Source organism: Carcharhinus amblyrhynchos, chromosome 4, assembly GCF_965287045.1.
Source record: "Carcharhinus amblyrhynchos chromosome 4, sCarAmb.v2.hapA, whole genome shotgun sequence".
NCBI classification, from domain to species: Eukaryota; Metazoa; Chordata; class Chondrichthyes; order Carcharhiniformes; family Carcharhinidae; genus Carcharhinus; species Carcharhinus amblyrhynchos.
This window is the reverse complement of record NC_137327.1, coordinates 45,156,586-45,176,447: the sequence shown is the minus strand read 5'-3', so window position 1 is coordinate 45,176,447 and position 19,862 is coordinate 45,156,586. Positions and strand designations below refer to the sequence as shown.

General features: G+C 41.8%; 1 protein-coding gene across 3 annotated transcripts in view; it reads left to right on the top strand.

Moving 5' to 3' along the window:
• Positions 1 to 19,862, top strand: part of acd (ACD shelterin complex subunit and telomerase recruitment factor) — a 50,620-nt gene that overhangs the window by 11,916 nt on the left and 18,842 nt on the right. For 2 of the 3 annotated variants that reach the window (XM_080187068.1, XM_080187066.1), the window contains exons 1-3: positions 5,519 to 5,735; positions 10,918 to 11,042; positions 13,791 to 13,881. In XM_080187068.1, the coding sequence (XP_080043194.1) occupies positions 5,628 to 5,735; positions 10,918 to 11,042; positions 13,791 to 13,881 (324 nt within the window). In that variant the 5' untranslated portion in view covers positions 5,519 to 5,627. Of the gene's footprint in view, positions 1 to 5,518; positions 5,736 to 10,917; positions 11,043 to 13,790; positions 13,882 to 19,862 lie in introns of those variants that run through there. The other variant, XM_080187067.1, reaches the window with a different exon arrangement.

The window sequence follows — 19,862 nt, the reverse complement described above, 5'->3', positions numbered from 1 at the left end:
TTAATATGCAAAACAAATGGTTAATTGCCAATTTAAGATGAGTACACATAGTGAATAATGTGTACCTTTGCTCATTGGAAAATATGCCCGTAACTTTTCCATTAATTTTCACCTTTACTTTCTTTTTCCCTTAACATTTCAAGATAACTACACACTATTTCACTGACCTGCTCCCAGGCCTCTGTCAATGCTGCTCCACATACAGCCCCTTTGATGTCTGAAGACATGTTTATTTTCTTATCTTCTCTGTTGTATTTCTCATCTGCTCTGCGCCACCAAAAGTCACAGCCTGGAACTCAATAAGACACAAACCAGTTATATGTTGCTATTTTAAGTCAGTGGTTCTCAAAATCATTTTGTTTGGATGATCCTTTTTTCAAACGGATTAGTAGTCATGGATTATCCATCTAAACTATAAAACTATATAATACACATATTACAAATATGCTGCACGTGAAGAGCATCTTAATGTTTTTATGAAAATGGCTAATTACTTAGAGCAGCAACTGAGAATGAGGATTGTTCTATTGATGTTTGTGGTAGACAATGATGAGAGAAACCAGATAAACCAGAAATCAAGGATGAGTAGAACTTCATTGACATTCCAGAGCATGCCAATGGAATTGCTTTTACAATAGTTAAAGACTAGCTGTCAATAGCACACATGCAGAAGCAATTCACAGAGCAGTTCCAATACAAACAGCTATTAGCCAATCCATATTAACAGCAGTCTTACTCTATTTATCTGTTTAAACAAACTCAAAACAAGTCACTATTTTAGTTTTTAAAATAATTTACCACAAACATGGAAGTTTCCTTACCCCAATTCTAATGTGCACGCTTGAAGGTGACGTTGTCTGAAATGTTTTAAAGATCTCTGCAAACCCAGTCACATTTCTCAATGTTAGTTAATCATGCAGGGAATTTATATCACTTCTCGGCCTTTTGGCCAAGATCAATCAATCGTCAGACCAAGCAATTGCTTCCTAGTGGGAGGGCGGGGGGGTAGCAATGCCTAGGTACTGATGGGGACACAACTTAAATGCTAATCAATCACTCCCCTCTACCTCGCATAGCAGAATGTAATAGGAATCCAGGGTCATTACCCTGACCTCCAAATTCAGCTGACACATTACTCAGAACAGACCAATGTGTGGCCCCCTGATTCAGCAAAAGCCTAAATACAGGTTCTTCTCCCAGCTGGATGGGAATGGCAGGAATTCCTCCACAGTACCCTTCTCCACAGATAGTATTAGGAGATCTTCCCAGCTAATCAATGAGGGCTGAATGGAAATTGCAGTGGAGGTCAATCCTAATGCTGCGACGACCTCTAACCCCATCGGCTGATGGCAATTTGGTGACCTCCTGCAGACAATTGGCTGGGCCCCATGCCATCACTGTAATTAACATAGGTGCGATCAGCCAACCATTCCCATCATGAGCAGAGGTGCTGCCCACTTATGGGTCCCGTATCAAGATGACTAAATGCTGCTCATTGGGTATGTATTTGAATTGGAAGGAATTCACCAATAGGATCCCACATAATCTATGTACAGTCTCAACTATCTACAATATTTATGATTGATTTAGATAACTTAATAGAGAGCCATATAACCAAGTTTCTAATGTACACAGAGATTGATGGTATCATAATTAATATAGATAGAGACATAACATTATTAAATTTTTTATTTATTAACAATTCATCATCTGTTGGCAAAGCCAACATTTACCATTCCAGTCTGTTGGTGAAAGTACTCCCATAATGTGTAACAAATACTACTGATAATAAAGAAATAATAACATATTTCCAAATCAAGAAAATGCATGACTTGGAGGGTATTACAATCTAGTTAGGGACCAGTAACTTTTTGTCTAAAGTAAGCAAAATTTCAAATATCAGTGATCCACTAGGAGAATAAAACCACAAATTTCTATGGTTTTAAACAAACAAAATAAATTTTACTATACAAGTCTGCTCAGTAAAACAATCTACAATATTAATATTATATTCTACCATAGAGAATAACATGAAGTGAATATGAATTAACAGGAAAACTGGCAAACATATCGCACTGCACATTAAATGGCAGATGTGACCAAGAAAGATCCCATTGATTTTTCAGTAACACACTCAGATATCAATGACCACTGTGAGTCACAAAATCTCATTAAAACTATTTATCACTCACGAGTTATTTCATCACTTCACATTTGAAGATCTAGCCACTGAACTCCCTCAAAAATCTCTTCAACTAGGGCTGCCTGAACAACTGCTCATCTCCCAATGGTTCAATCTCTTCTCCTGAGACTGTATTCCATGGGATTCACAAAGCTGTACTCCCACGCCTAATTACCAGAACACTTCCAACTCTTTCACAGACAATTAGCTTCACTAAGCTGGCACTGTCTGGGTTTCTCTGAACTCCAGTCTTTCATCTGCACCAAACTATACATAGTTCCATTTATATAAGCCCATCTGCTGTTTTATGGCACAATTTCTTCTATCCTACCTCTCATAAATGAACATGGATAATTTCCTGAAATTGTCATTTCTTTTAGGTGTTTGGACAATCTCTGAAACACAGCATTTTAGTTAGCTTACCTTCAAATCAACAACTTACCTCTAAAATATTAACATTTACCATGAACTAGATATTTATCACAAGGAGTAGTTGGAGGTGAAGCTGCTCCCATTGACTCGCTGCCCTTGTCCTTCTGGTAGTCAAGATACAGGTTGGGAAGGAGATTTAGTAAGTTGCCACAAAGCACTTTGTAGATAGTAGATGCTGCAACCACCATGCACTGGAGGCGGAGGGAATGAATGCTTAAAATCATGGATTGGGGGCTGATCAAGCAAGTTGCTGTGTCCTGGATGATGACAAACCTTTTGAGCGATGTTAGAGCTGCATTCATCTGGGCAAGTGGAAAAGATTCAATCACATTCCTGACTTGTGCCTTTGTAGGTGGTGGACAGGCTTTAGGGAGTCAGGAAGTCAGTTACACTCTGCAAAATTCCAAGTCTCTGAGCTGCTTTTGTAGCTATTGTATTTATATGGCTGATCCAGTTAAGTTTCTGGTCAATGGTAACATTCAGGATGTTGATAGTGGGAATTCAGGAATACGAATCAAGTGCTAAGGGGAAATTGTTACATTTTCCCTCAATTGAGATAGTCATTTTCTGGCATTTGTGCGCTGAGAATGTTAACTGCTAGTTGTCAATTCAAGGCTGAATGTTGTCCACGTTTGGGCATGGGCAAATTCATTATCTAAAGAGCCACGAATGGTGCTGAACATAATTTTGTGCAATCATCAGTGAACATTCCCATTTCTGACCTTATGATTTGTGTGGAGATCATTGCTGAAGAAGCAAAATATGGCTGGGTCCAGGACACTCCCCTGAGGAACTCCTACAGTGATGGCCTGGAACTGAGCAGATTTGATTTTGACTTTGATATTATTGTCATATATATTAGTATACAATGAAAAGTATTGTTTCTTGTGTGCTATACAAAGCATACCATTCATAGACAAGGAAGCGAGAGAGTGCAGAATGTAATGTTACAGTCATAGCTAGGATGTAGAGAAAGATCAACTTAATGCAAGATAAGTCCATTCAAAAGTCTGACAGCAGTAGGGAAGAAACTGTTCTTAAGTCGATTAGTATGTGACCTCAGACTTTGTATTTTTTTCCTGATGGAAGAACAAGGAACAAAGAAAGTTACAGCACAGGAACAAGCCAGATGGCCCTCCAAGCCTGCAACAACCAAACTGCCCAAATGAACTAAAGCCCTCTATCCTTCTGGGGACTATATCCTTCTATTCCCATCCTATTCATATATTTGTCAAGATGCCCCTTAAAAGTCACTATCGTACTTGCTTCCACTATCTCCCCTGGCAGCAAGTTCCAGGCACCCACCATTCTCTGTGTAAAAATCTTGCCTTGTACATCTCCTTTAAATCTTGCCTCTCGCACCTTAAACTTATGCCCCAAGGTAATTGATTCTTGCACTTTGGGAAAAAACTTCTGACTGCCCATTCTGTCCATGCCCCTTATAATCTTGTAGACTTCTATCAAGTCGCCCCTCAACCTCCATCATTCCAGTGAGAACAAACCAAGTTTCTCCAACCTCTCCTCATAGCTAATGCCCTCCATGGCAACATCCTGATAAATCTTTTCTGTACCCTCTCCAAAGCCTCTACATGCTTCTGATAGTGTGGCGATGATGGAAGACAGAATTTCCAGGGGGCGTGGGGTCCTTAATTATGCTGGCTGCTTTGATGAGCAGTGGGAAGTGTAGACAGAGTCAATGGATGGGAGACTGGATTGTGTGATGGATTGGGCTACATTCACGACCTTTTGTAGTTCCTTGCGGTCTTGGGCAGAGCAGGAGCCATACCAAGCTGTGATACAACCAGAAAGAATGCTTTCGATGGTCATCTGTAAAGGTTGGTGAGAGTTGTACTGACATGCCAAATTTCCTTAGTCTTCTGAGAAAGTAGAAGCATTGGTGGGCTTTCTTAACTATAGTGTCAGCATGGGGGAACCAGGACAGGTTGTTGGTGATCTGAACACCTAAAAACTTGAAGCTCTCGACCCTTTCTACTGATTCTACAGATTGACTTTCTACTACCACAACCAACTTCCTTTGTTCCAGATGTAACTCCAGCCAGTGCAGAACTTTCTGCTGATTCCCCTTGACTTCAATCAAAGGGCTCTTGATGCTACACCTGGTCAAATGCTGCCTTGATGTCAAGATAATCACTCTAGAATTCAGCTCCTTGTTATTGTCACAACCTGGCTATCAATATTAATTGTTCCTCATATATTAGAAGAACTTTGGACTTGACATTCCTGTGACCATACCTTTGCTAAAGGCTAGGACTAGATCATTGCTTACTTGGATCTATCAATAGCCATGACTTCCCCAAGATGGTTGGTGAAGTCAAAACCAAAACACAGACCTTTTCTTATTGAGAGATCTTGTTGACTTGTTCAGTCTCACAACTCTCCTTAAGCATTGCTGGAGCAATAAAACTTTCTTTATACTTGATGCACTCTCCCAAACTTTGCAGGGAGGCAGCAGCACCCGGCTTGGCATCAGTGGAGTCATTATCAGTATCAGGTTGGGAGTTGTGGACGCGGGATGCGAGACGAGCACGGCATTGCAGCCTCGGTAACAAGTGGAGAGAATTGAAAAAATCGCTCGCATTCAATCTTTTATTTTGAATGCCCCAGTGTCCCAACTCTTTTGAACTTAAATAATTAAACTAAATTAAACAAACTGAGGGACAGAATAAAAGGGGCAGTCCTTAGAGAGGAACCACCACCTGAAAAAAACAGACACCGGAGTGTGGTGACTAGGGGAATTTCCCAGTCACTTCATTGCAGTGTTAATATGACCCTACTTGTGACACTAATGAAAATAAAGTTTTTATTAACTCTCTTGCACTTCAGGGCACCTGTCAATCAAGTTTGGCCAGGCGCGCGTGCGCACTATTCCGTCCCGGGGGCGTGCACTGCGCATGTGCGAAGCTCGGGCGCCTTTGGGGCCTGTTGGCATCAAGCAGCCGGATAGAGCCTGGGACTGAGTTAGGTAGCAGCCGCGTCCCTCTCATTTGTAGGTATGAGATCCTACAAATCGTACATCGGGCGGCCGTGGATCACTGAGCAGTTGTTGGGATACGGAGCAGCCAAAGGTCGACAGCGGCCGGCGGCAGCTCAGGTCACTGAGGTAAAGCAGCCGCTCGCTGGTCGGGAGCCTCTCCTCTAAGTTGCTTTTGTGTAAATAACGGCACCATGAGTATCTGTCACCCCGCACACTAATAATCCCAATAAATACCAGCATTTGACCCAGTGGCCTAGAATCCCTTGGACGTTATAGAATATTTGGTTTAGAATGCCGCATCCCGGGTACTAAATATGAAAGTCTAGAAGATGATTAGAAAAACCTTTGGGTGCTCTGATCTCCAGGTGGTTGGTCAAGGAGAACGATTTGTGGTGTTCTGACAATTTAGGGTCAGTTGGTAGAACAGAACCCTGGTCTATGTTAAAAATGTTGGGATTTCCGACTCCTTACATACCTAACTTGTATAGAACCCTTATAGTGCTCCCAAACAACTTTCCAATATGAGCCCATTTTAACACTTCAAAATTAATGTGACTTAAGACACCAGCAAAAACAAAGTTTAAAATTAAAGTTTGTATATTATAGATCTGTATGATACGTTGTACAAAATGAAAATCTGAATTTTAAGCATTTTTAAAGATACTCATGCAGGTTTCACTCAAGCTCTGTATTCCTTAGTGACAGAATGCTCTCTTCCTCCTTACCCTATGATACACAAGCTGAGAAAGGAAGGACGATGCATTTATTCTTCTGTCATTCACTTTATTTGTGTTGATGGGGTGCTGTTGCTTGGTCCACAGGATCTGAAAGAAGAATACTTAATAAAATATTTAATCTCCTGTCCATGAAATGCTGACTAGTTGCTGTGCTGCTGTAGGGTTCCACAAACACCAGACATTCTGTAGTATTTCGTAAAAGAGCAAATTATTCACCCTTGAGCTTTTGTCATGTATGATGCCAGGTCACTTCCAGCCTTGATCACTGTGTAGTGTTTTTAGTTAGAATCCTGGTTTTCCTATGAGCTCTGTGAGCAGGGTTTAAAGCAACTATGGTTTTCTTGCCAGCCACAAGAATAATTAGCGAAATGAGTTTGGGGCATGTTAAGGCATGTTAGTGTAGTGCTTTTTAGAGGAAGGCCCCTGCTGCAGAACTGCTCACGTCAGCTACCTTGGAGGGTTAAGGATATTATGGGAATGGATGTAGGTTGCCATCACAGTGGAGCAGATATATGGTTGGAATGCAAACATATACTTCATCTTATGTCTCTTTTTGAGATCTTGGGGATGCAAAATGGCTGTGCATTTGCAGTGCTCTGAGATAGTTTTGGATGGTGTAATAAGGAAAAACTTGAAAGGAAAAACTTACATTCATGTAGTGATTTTCGTGACTTCAGGGCATCTCAAACTGCTTCACAGTCAATGAAGTACATGTGAAAGATAGTCTCTATTATAATAAGGAACTAAATGGAAGTCTGTATTTTACTCACTCACCAATGATAGGGCTGAAAAAATGTATTTTTGTAGCTTAAAATTACTAATCAAAGGAGTGCCGATCTAAGTCACTAATTTGCCAGTTTGCAGATATTTTCCTATTAACGATGCTTGTTGCTGTGATTGAATTTCAAACATTAATGTAATCATTTAATTGTTTTGGTATGGGCTTTGACAACTTTTACCTCATTGTGACAGACTGGGAATAAATGTTCAGATATTGAGTTTGCAAGCACCAAACACTGATTCCCTGAAGTCCAAGTATTAGATGGCTGAATACAAACAGGAAAATCTTCGCCAAACTGCCAAAAATTGGGACGCAAGCTAGCATTAGAAACCAAAGAATTGGATTTATAAAGCAGCATTCGCAGCTCAATTGTTAGGCATTTGGAGTTACGCATGTTCTCCCCTGACTGTTGCAATTAGATTTCCATAGGTTCAAAGATTGCTCAGGAATTGGATTTAGAATACACTTGCACAATCCAATTATAAATTGTTTGCAAGAAAAAAATGATGCCACCAGATAGTGATTGTTTTAACAAAGCCACAGTCCAGGAATCAACATTATTAAAAATGTAATTTTGGGCTTTAGAAATTATATCAGTGGGAAATAAAGTTTCCACAGGGTAATTTTTTTACAGTGAATCTCTGGGGAGCTAGATTTTTATTATGGCATCTCCCAGTTTGTAAAATTAACTTGGGCAGGAGGAAGATATATTTACTCTTCTATCCTATCATTCACTTTATTTGTGTTGATGGGGCCCTGTTACTTGGTCTACAGGATCTAAAAGAAGAATACTTAACAAAATATCAATATACTTTTTCTTTTTTGTCTCCTATCCTTGAAATGCTGACTAGTTGCTGTGCTGCAGTAGGGTTCCACGGACACTAGACATACTGTAGTGTTGCGTAAAAGAGCAAATTATTCACCCTCGAGTTTTTGTCATGTATGATGGTCACTTCCAGCCTTGATCACTGTATAATGCTTTTGGTTAGAAGCCTGGCTTTCCTATGAGCTCTGTGACCAGGGTTTGAAGCAACAATGGTTTTTTTGCCAGCTGCAAGAATAATTAGCAAAATGAGTTTGGGACATGTTAACACATGTCAATATAGTGCTTTTTAGAGGAAGGCCCCTGCTGCGGAACTGCTTATGTTGGCTACCTTGGAGGGGATGGGGAGGAGAGATGAGCTTCATTGCTCAGTGCTTCTTAACACTTTTATCCCTGCCTGCCCTACACCCTTCTAAGACCTCTGTTTTTCCAATTTTGGCTCCTTGCACGTCCCCAAACTCAGTTGCTGCATCATTGCTGGCCTTGCCTAGACTCTGGCAATTCTTCTTTGCCCTTCTGCATCTTTAACTTACTCTTTACAGTATACTACTTTGATGAAATCACTGCTTTGGTCATAGAATCATAGAATCCTACAGTGCAGGAGGCCATTTGGCCCATTGAGTCTGCACCAACCACAATCCCATCCAGGCCCTATTCCCAAAACCCTACATATTTACCCTGCTAATCCCCTGACACTAGGGTCAATTTAGCATGGCCAATCAACCTAACCCGCACATCTTTGGACTAGGGAAAAAACCAGACCACCCAGAGAAACCCCACGCAGACATCGAGAGAATGTGCAAACTCCGCATTGGCAGTGACCCAAGCCAGGAATTGAACCTGGGTCCCTGGTGCTGTGAGGCAGCAGTGCTAACCACAGTGCCGCCCCCAGGATTTTGTGGGAATATTATTTTAATCTGAAATAAACAAGATATTAAACATAGGAAATGAAAACACTGATGAAAAGTACTTGATTAATTTAGATGACGTAGGATTGATTTTCTTTATAACAATACGTCTACTCCTTTACTCACCAATATGTGCGCTTCAATCTTAAGAAACAATCCCCTTTCACACTGGTTTGGTTTTGATCTCCACCATTTGCACATCACACCATGATTTTAATATGTTTTATATGTCCATCTTTCAAAATGAATAGCAGAAGTGAATCACTACTTTCTAAACAGCACACCTGAGTTTTTAGATTAGGCCTTTATAAACTCTGCAGGTTACCTTCACAGTAATCTGCATCTCTGAAAAGTGCATTAAATTTCAACATTGCAGCCTTGCATGTCAGTTAGCTTTGCCAACCCATTTGATACTATATAGGTTAATTTTATGTTGTGGACTTGTTTGCTTGGAATTAAATTGAGGTCCAACTAAATGTCTCATTTATGAACTCAACAGTTGCTGGAGCAGAGTCAGTTAATTGGCCTGACTAGATTCATATCTAAATTATAGCTATGGTGACACTTTTTGAGACAGCACATGTATACCAGCTTTGTTATATATGTTTTAAAATGCATTTGTTGGCCATGTTCAAACTGAATTGAATTGACCACCTTGGATCAAAACTTTTAATTTAATGTGGTTATGTATATGCAATATACTCTTCAGTTTATTTAATAACAGTTTCAGAAACAGGACCAGATGCTTACTAACAGCACATGCAGAGCTGAAGTAGGTAGCCATCTGTGAGTATCAATCAGCTGACTTTTGTTCCTGTTTGAATTTGCGATGGGTGGTTGGATTTTATTAAGTTTTCTTTATTAAAACTGAAGTATTATATTAGTGGAAAAACTGTTGCAAATGTAGTTGTCTGCACTACGTACCTATTGCAGTTCATTCAGGCTTTGAAAATGTCTTCTGCCATTAGTGAATTGATATTTTGCGATTATTTACTCCAGTTAAATCATGCAAATATGTATTGTCCACAAAACTGACTTGCTATAAACTGTGCATATGAAAGTTGAAAAATTTAGTCGGTAACAGATACTGCATTGAATTTCAATAATGTACAAAATAATCTATCAAATATAACTCCGAATGGTTTTAATTAATTGCATTAACTTCATGGATTGCAAATTGCATTACGCTTGCCAGCCAGTTGGGACTTATGCTGATAGGCACATTGATATCCTGTAATAATGACTTGGCGTTTTCAGATTATCTGAGCATATTACTAATCAAGCACAGGTTCTGTCTGTGTTATATAATTTGTTGTGCGTTTGCTTTGTTTGTGTTGCAGGTATCCTTGATTTGGAAAGAACAGGAATTTATTTTTTAAACTTTTTAAAATCTAAATTTTGTGACAAATCCGAGAACCTTCTTTAAACTATATAAACTTTTGCTGGAAACATGCCTCCTCAGCTTTTGGTCATAATCAGAGAGATTTTTGATGCTGAAAACAACTTTATTCATAAATTGCCATCCTTAATTAATTAATTCCTGCATGTATTTATACACCTAGCAATTAAAATGTTGTCTCCATGTTGACTTATGCGAGTGAATAGCTGGGCTGCTGCCTTGCTGTCCTATGAAATGATGCTTGAGAAATTGTGCTGTCAAGTATTATGGATGGTCTGTATAACTGGACAAGAATATATAAAGTCAGATCAAATGTCTATCCATAATGATAGTAGAAAATATAGTAATTTTAGGAAGGTACTGGTTATCTTACACAGAACAAATGTATTGGGGATAATTTGGTTTGGAACTGTGACTGAAATTTAATAGCACCGTATTGTATTCCTCATTTCGGTTTAGTACCCTTCATGTATATCTACAGGAATCCCACTTTGCTCAGACACATGTTTGACAATTTGATACTATATTAATGACTAAATAAATTTAGTTAAGGTTGATTGTCAAGTGGAAACTTTGTTTTGAAATTGATATTCTTGAATATCATTTTAGTAATTGCATTGAGTTTTAAGAACATCAACTTAAGTGTGGGTTTCTTTACAGTTTGTTCTCCCTAAGAACTGGATAAAAGAAACTGAACATGAACCTGCTGCTGTTATCCACGTATCAGATTTGAAACACTACATTAAGGCTGTGGTGACAAAGGGAGCCAAATGTGACCTAGAGCAGTAAGTGGTTACAAATAAAAACTCAAATCTATTTTGCTTTGCATAGTAATTTGCTGGTGACCTCAGCAGGACCAAGTCCTAGGCTGTGCAGCATGTTGTAGATGGCAAACAGATCCAATTATATGCTGATGTACTTCTTTCCTATTGCTTGAAGAGATTTATTTATGTGAGTAAATAGCAGTATGTGAGGCATTCATTATTCATCTGTCTGTCCTTGATGAAATAAATACAGTTTTTTTTTGTTATTCATGAGCAGCATATGTGGTTGCAGTTTACTTTGGCTCAAGTCTTTGTAACTGTTGCTGGTGAAATGCAGACCTTTCATTTAAACAGTGCAATTATATTATGTCCACAACTTAATTTTCTACTCATTTCAGTTTATTATTATTTGATCCATATTAATAAATGTGAATATTAACAGTCACCTGGCCACGTGGTAATTAGATCTTGGAGAATCAAAATGGGCAAATTTGACAAAGCCATGTTGCAATCTAGCTTGCGTTTGCTTTATTTAAGAACATAAGAACATAAGAAATAGGAGCAGGAGTAGGCCATCTAGCCCTTCGAGCCTGCCCCGCCATTCAATAAGATCATGGCTGATCTGTCGTGGCTCAGTTCCACATTCCCGCCCTCTCCCCATAACCTTTAATCCCCTCGCTTATCAAAAACCCGTCAACCCGCGTCTTAAAAATATTTAGCGAGGCAGCCTCCACCACCTCAACAGGCAGACAATTCCAAAGATTCACCATCCTTTGAGTGAAGAAGTTCCTCCTCCACTCCGTTCTAAACCGACCCCCCTTTATCTTGAGGCTGTGCCCCCTAGTCCTACTGTCCTTTCTGAGCGGGAAGAGTCTCTCCACCTCTATCCTATCCATCCCATTCATCATCTTATACGTCTCAATGAGATCTCCCCTCATTCTTCTAAACTCTAACGAGTACAAGCCTAGTTTATTCAGCCTCTCCTCATAGCTCAACTCCCTCAACTCCGGAATCAGCCTAGTAAACCTCCTCTGCACTCCCTCCAAGGCCAAAATATCCTTGCGTAAGTATGGCGACCAAACCTGCACACAGTACTCCAGCTGCGGCCTCACCAATGCCCTATACAGCCGCAGCAAGACCTCCCTACTTTTATATTCAATCCCCCTCGCTATGAAGGCCAGCATCCCATTAGCCTTCCTGACCACCTGCTGCACCTGCAAGCTGGGTTTTTGCGACTCATGCACAAGGACCCCGAGGTCCCTCTGCACCGTCGCCTGCTGCAGTTTTTCGCCACGTAAGTAATAGTCCTTCCTACCATTATTCCTACCAAAGTGGACCACCTCGCACTTGCCAACATTAAATTCCATTTGCCAGTCCCTGGCCCATTCGCCCAGCCTATCTAGATCCTTCTGCAGGCTCTCCACACCCTCCACGCAATTTGCCGTTCCACCAATCTTGGTGTCATCAGCAAATTTTGACACCATACACTCAGTTCCCTCCTCCAGATCATCTATATAAATGGTAAAAAGCTGAGGCCCCAGCATCGACCCCTGGGGCACTCCACTAGTCACCAACCGCCAATCCGAATAGCACCCATTGACCCCCACTCTCTGCCTCCTATTTGACAACCAATCCTCTAGAGGGCGGGAATGTGGAACTGAGCCAAGACAGATCAGCCATGATCTTATTGAATGGCGGGGCAGGCTCGAAGGGCTAGTTGGCCTACTCCTGCTCCTATTTCTTATGTTCTTATGTTAACACCCTACCCCCAACTCCATGCCCCCTTACCTTCTGCAATAACCTCTTGTGAGGTACCTCGTCAAACGCCTTCTGAAAATCAAGAAAGACCACATCCACCGGCTCTCCTCTATCCACCGCCCTAGACACATCCTCATAGAACTCCAATAAATTTGTCAGACACGACTTCCCCTTAACGAAACCGTGCTGCGTCTGCTCTATCAAGCAATTCCCCTCAAGATGCCTCACTATTTCCTCCTTGATGACGGATTCTAACATTTTGCAATCTGTGCCTGCTCTGCTGCCCTCCCCACCCACAGTCCTTGGTTTATCAGTTACTGAAGGCCTCGACAATATTTTCAGCTACTACCCTGCTTTGACTGCAATTTCTCTCATACTTTCACCCACATTTGCATTCTTCAGATTGTGTAAAGAAAAACTGCTAAAGGCTCATTCAATTTTTATAAAGAATTGATATGGTAATTGGAATATTTTGTTGGTAGTTGCACTGTATAACACACTCTTGGCTTTACAACTTTGTGTGGATTATTTTTATTGTGGGATGTGTTGGTCTTGATGTGGCAGGAGTTACTGCATCTGGTAAAGTTTGATATGTTTCAGTGATGTGACCAAAGGGTAGTTTTTTTTTGCAAGTTTTTAATTATATCTAACTCAAGTATTTAAATTTTGTATTGCTGAAAAAGGCTTTTTTTGTTGAAGCTTTTCTTGATCTCATCAGGACAATTAGCAAGAATACCAAATGAAAGGGAACAACAATTTATACTGTATGACAGGAGAGTGCAAATTGATGAAAATTGGTTAGCAGGTGAACTCTGTGCTACCAACCGACTGATTATTTCAATTTTTAAATTGTGTATGTTATGCAAAATGAGTTCAGACACCATAGATCCAGGAACTAATGGAAATTTGTTTTTTCTTCAATGTGTGCTTCCCTCCCTCCTGCAGCTTGTTGTATGCACTCTGTTAAAAGATTATTTATCAGATCTATGCATTTTTATCTTCACATTTTAGGGAGGAAGAGAATTATACACTCAGTGATATCAAAAGCAAAATTATTATTTTGAGAAAATTCAATGTTGAACTCCATTTGGAACTGCAGCTGGTAAGTGATGATAGCGCATTAATGATTTTTGAGATTAATTTTGGCTTTGACTTGCAATGCAGTCGATGAGACAGAGGTCACCCTGAAGCCACAAGATTTTCTAGAAATTCACATGAATATAAAAATTTAAGTAAAATGATGGTGGTGTATTTTTCAAATGATTGGAAGATTTTAGTAGTGTGCATAAAGATTTAAGAACATAAGAAATAGGAGCTGGAGTAGGCCATCTAGCCCCTCGAGCCTGCCCCGCCATTCAATAAGATCACGGCTGATCTGTTGTGTCTCAGTTCCACCTTCCCGCCCTCTCCCCATAACCCTTAATCCCCTTGCCTATCAAAAACCTATCAACCCGCGTCTTAAATATATTTAGCGAGGCAGCCTCCACCACTTCAATGGGCAGAGAATTCCAGAGATACCAAAATAATGTTTTCAGACTGTAGTACAAGTTTTTACCAGATAATGCAGAAAATCATTGATATAGGAGATTCAGGCTTCTAACAACAGCAGTTTTTATTTATATAATATCTTGAATAATAAATGCTTTGCAGAGAAGTTGATGGTGAGCAGTGGCAAAAGTTAGGAGAAATTATTTAAAGCATAACAGAGCATTAAAAAAAGATTGTGTTGAGAGAAGCAGCTAGGCCAAGAGCAGAGCATTGGAAAAGACGTGGCTGCAAGGGGAGCATTGGTAGGGGTAAGGCTGAGAGTGCAGCTTCAGAGGGGGACATGGTTGCAATGGAGTTTTGAAGGAGGTGAGGTTGAGAGCGGAGCATTGGAGGGGCCAAGGCTGTGATGAAGCACTTGGGGGAAAGCTGCGAAGGAGCATGGGGGGGCGGGGAGTGGGGAGTGGGGTTGCGATGGAGCATTGGGGGGGTGCGAGGCTGTGATGGAGCATTGGAGGGGGGGGGCCGAGGCTGCGATGGAGCATGGGGGAGGGCTGAGGCTGCGATGGAGCATTGGTGGGGGGAAGCGGCTGCGATGGAGCATTGGGGGGGGAAGCCTGAGGCTGCGATGGAGCACTGCGGGGGAAGCCTGAGGCTGCGATGGAGCATTGCAGGGGTCGAGGCTGTGATGGAGCATTGGAGGAGTCGAGGCTGCGATGGAGCATTGGAGGGGCCGAGGCTGCGATGGAGCATTGGGGGGGGAAGCCTGAGGCTGCGATGGAGCACTGGGGGGGAAGCCTGAGGCTGCGATGGAGCACTGGGGGGGTGCGAGGCTGTGATGGAGCATTGGAGGGGGGGGGCCGAGGCTGCGATGGAGCATGGGGGAGGGCCGAGGCTGCGATGGAGCATTGGTGGGGGGAAGCGGCTGCGATGGAGCATTGGTGGGGGGAAGCGGCTGCGATGGAGCATTGGTGGGGGAAGCCTGAGGCTGCGATGGAGCACTGCGGGGGAAGCCTGAGGCTGCGATGGAGCACTGCGGGGGAAGCCTGAGGCTGCGATGGAGCATTGGAGGGGCTGAGGCTGCGATGGAGCATTGGGGAGTTTGAGGAGTAAATAAGTAACCTAGATTGACTAAGAACAAGGATGGATAATGATGACAGTGTGACGGTATGCTGTAATTGCACCGTTTCTTAGCATGTTGGGAGTTTTCTGGTCCAGGACAACTGGATCTGGGGCGTGTGAAACCTGAGACACCAGTTCAGAATCGTGGGGCTGGAGTTCACTGAGCAGGTATTTGCGGGACTTCAGAGAGGGGAGAACCTCACCACCATGTTGTGAATATTATCCTAAGAGGGGGGTAGTTGGGATGTCAGTGCTGGAGGTTTTAACATGCAAAAGAATGTTACTGTCCCACTCAGTTCTCCATTTAAGCAGTGCATGTTTGGAGGCAAATGGGTTGACAATTGAAATATGTACAATGGGAATTGAGTGAAGGTTTAACCCTGAATTCCAGCATTAAACCCTGAACTCCCAAGCTGTCTGAGATTCCCTGTAAGATCAACAAAGTAAGAACACAGTGGGGATTGACAGGTAGACTGCCTTTTAATCCAGGAAAAGTGCTTCCTTGCCTAAATCTCAGCTATTGTTCTGAGAGTATTTACACAGCCTTAGAAATGATTTCCAACACACACGCCTTCTCTCGCATGCACTCCCCTTGCCCCTAATGTTTTCATCTGCAGTCCTTCCCCCACACTTCTCTTTCTACCTCTAGGTGAGGTTGGGAGGGAGGAAGATGGGACGTAGAGAGGGAAGAAGAGGGCATTGCTACCCTGCCTCCCTCCCTTCCTATCCCAAAAATGCAGAATATTTTTAAAAGGTTATAGGACCACTGTCTCCTTACAGTGCAGAAGGAGGTCATTTGGCTAATCGAGTCCGCACCACCTCTCCAAAAGAGCATTTTAACCAAGTCCGCTCACCTGCTGCCCTATCCCTGTTACACTGCGCATTGAGCTTGGCCAATCCACCTTTCCTAAACATCTTTGGACTGTGGGAGGAAACCAGAGCACCCGGAGGAAACCCACATAGAGACAGGGAGAATATGCAAACTCTGCACAGTCACCCAGGCTACAATTGAACCCAGGTCCCTGGCGCTGTAAAGTAGCAGTGCTAACCACTGTGCCACCATGCTGCCTGTGCTGCAGTCGGATACTGGAAAATGCTTACTGACTTTAATGATGGGTCTAGGTGTCCTACATGATTCACAGAAAGTCAGTATGCTGAAACCAAATGGCTTATTAACTTGTTTAATCAAGGGTTTGGAGCAGTGAAAGGCAACCTAGATCAGTGAGTGGTCCACATTCATCTCAATGGGCTGCAAGGTTGAATTCAGGCATATTCACTAACCAAGAATCCATGAATAAGATTGAATGCATTTAATATTTCATAACGAGTTATAGAAAATGCTTAATCATTCCTATGTTAATAGTAACTATCTTCAATTTCAAGTGGTAAAAACAATAATATTTATGCTTGTTTGGAAGCAGAGGGAGCGCATGGGTCTCAGTCAATGTTGTGTGCAATCAGCATGCACCTCCGTTTATGTAACCTTGCTCTGCATGCATATCACTTCAGTCATACTGGCAGGGAGAAAAAATACATGGATGGAAACTAGTGGAATGAGGCAACTCTGCACATGGGCAACAGTCAACAAAAGGTCTAGTGGACCGTGCTTGCAACCCTGATGGGCTGCATGTTTGCCCGGGCTGCATGTTTGCCCAGGCTGCGGGTTGCCACCACTCATTTGGAATATATGAATGAAGAGGTATTACTAGACAGATGCCTGGGCTGAGGGGATAGTTCTGTGTGGAGAAATTGAATAAATTTGAGCTATTGAGAGAGTACATTGAAACAGAAAATTTTTAAGAGACTTTACAGGGAGGCTGCTTGTCCTAGCTAGAAAATTTAAAACATGAACTCTCAGTCTCAGACTTAAGGGATCAATCATTTAGGACTGAGATGAGGATAAATTTCTTTCCTTATAAAGTGAATCTTTAGAATTCTCTACCTCAGAGGACTGTGGATGCTCAGTTGTTGGGTATAGCAATAGATTTTTGGATACAAAGGAAATGGAGAGCATACAGGTCCAACGTGCCCCCTATAGGGAGAAACGTAGAGGCAATAAGTTCAGGGAACCCTGGATATCAAGGACAATTCAGGACTGGATAAGGGAGAAGGGAAAGGCTTTTAGTAAGTCCAAAGGGAGCAATCCAGCTGCAGCCCTGGAGGAATTTTGGAAGTGCGAGAGGGGAATTAAGAAAGCAATTAGAAGAGTAAAAAGGAAGCATGATAAAGGACTTGAAAACTAGATTAGAGAGAGTCCTAAAATGTTATATAAATACATCAAGAGGAAGAGGTTAGGGAAAGAGTAGGGCCCATTAGAGATCTAATGAACAATCTGTGTATGAAGTCACAGGACATTGGAAGGGTTAAATGAATATTTCTCTTTAGTCTTCACTCAGTAAAAGGAGAACAAAGGTACAAAATTCAAGAAAAGGGTCTGTGAGTACCTTGAGCAGTTTGACATAGGAAGTGAGGAGGTATTGGAGGATTTGATGGGTTTAAAATTGGACAAACCCCAGATGTGGGTGAATTGCATCCCAGGCTGCTATGCGAGGCAAGGCAGGAAATTACTGGGGCTCTGATTAAAAATTTTAATTCCTTTCTGGCCATGGATGAAGTCATGATGTAGAGATGCCGGTGATGGACTGGGGTAAACACAGTAAAAAGTCTCACAACAGCAGGTTAGAGTCCAACTGGTTTATTTTACTATCAAATAAACCGGTTGGACTCTAAGCTGGTGTTGTGAGACTTCTTACCATGGATGAAGTGCTAGAGGACTGGGGAATGGCTCAAGCAGGCTGATAGAGATGAACCATGGAATTACAGACCAGAGAATCTCATGTCAGTGATAGGGAAACTATTGGAGAAAATTCTAAAGGAGAAAATGTAATCTCCACTTGGAAAGGCATAGGTTGATTAGGGATAGTCAGCATACTTTGTCAGAGGGAGATCATGCCTAACACGTTTGGTAGAATTTTTTGTAAAATGGTCAAGTGTGTGGATGAGGGAAGTGATGTAGCTTATTTGGATTTTAGCAAAGCCTTTGACAAGGTCCCACATGGGAGACTGAGAAAGTTGAAGTACATGGACTTCAGAGAAACATGGATCCTAAACTGGCTTAGTAATAGGACACACATGGTGATGGTAGATGGCTGTTTGAGTAACTGGAAGCCAGTGTGCAGTGGCATACCACAAGTTTCAATGCTGGATCTCTTGTTTTTATATACGTAAATCATAAAAATGAAAATGTGGGGGAATGATAAGTAAATTTGTAGATGGCACCGTGATTGGTAGGGTGGTTAGTAGTGAAGAACGAGGCCTGGGTTATAGGATGATATAGATGGATTGGTCAGATGGGCAGGACGTTGGCAGCTTTTAACTCTAAGTGCGAGGTGATGCGCTTTGGAAGAAGTAATAATACAAGGGAGTATTTAGTGAATGGCAGGACATTAGGAAGCTCAGAGGGACAGGTGGAATTTGGGGTACTTATTCACAGATCCCTAAAGGTGGCAGAGCAGGTGAATAGGGTAGTTAAGGCATATGAGACATTGTTTTATCATTCGTCGCATAGAGAAAGGAGGTCATGTTGGAGCTGCTCAGATTGTTAATTAGGCCACAGCTGGAGTACTATGTGCAGTTCTGGTCACTTCACTTTAGGAAGGATGTGATTGCACTTGGTGGTACAGAAGAGATGCACCAGGATGTTGCCTGGGATGGAGCATTTGAGCTTTACAGAGAGATTGGATAGGCTTGGAATGTTTTCTTTAGAGCAGAGAAGACTGAGAGGGGATGTGACTGAGGTGTGTAGGATTATGAGAGATATGCATATGGTGAATAGAAAGCAGCTGTTCCCTTGGTTGAGGGGTCATAATTTTAGGGTGAGAGGCAGGAGATTTGAGAAAAAAAATCACCCTTGAGGATGATGAGAATCTGGAATGCACTGCCTGGGGAAGTAATGGAGGCTGGACATGTTACAACCTTTAAAAAGTATTTGGATGGGCACTTGAAATGTCGTAACATTAAAGGATATGGGTCAAATGTTGGAAAGTGGGATTTTTGCGACTTTAGTGGTAGCTGTTGTCGGCACAGACTCAATGAGCTGAATGGCCTTTTCTACACGTAGGACTGTTATGACCCTACAAATAAAAGGAGGTGGTGTGGTATGTTGGTGTTGAAACCAATGATCTTATTGAATGGCAGAGCAGGCTCAAAGTTTTGAATTGTCTACAACTATTTCTTAACTAGTGAGGTTAGTGAAGGAAACCGAGGGTAAAAGCATAATGGCTGAAGGCTTTGCTGCAGTTAATATAACAGCTTGAGGGGTAGATAGGATGCTGGAGGTGGGAGGGGCAATTTAGGATGGACATTAAATGCTGGTCAGCCAGCAAAGCCCATGTTCCTTGAATGAATTTTAAAAAAACGAGGCTATGGCTACCATTTGGATATTCATAATTGTTGAGATAAGAATGTTGCACTTGC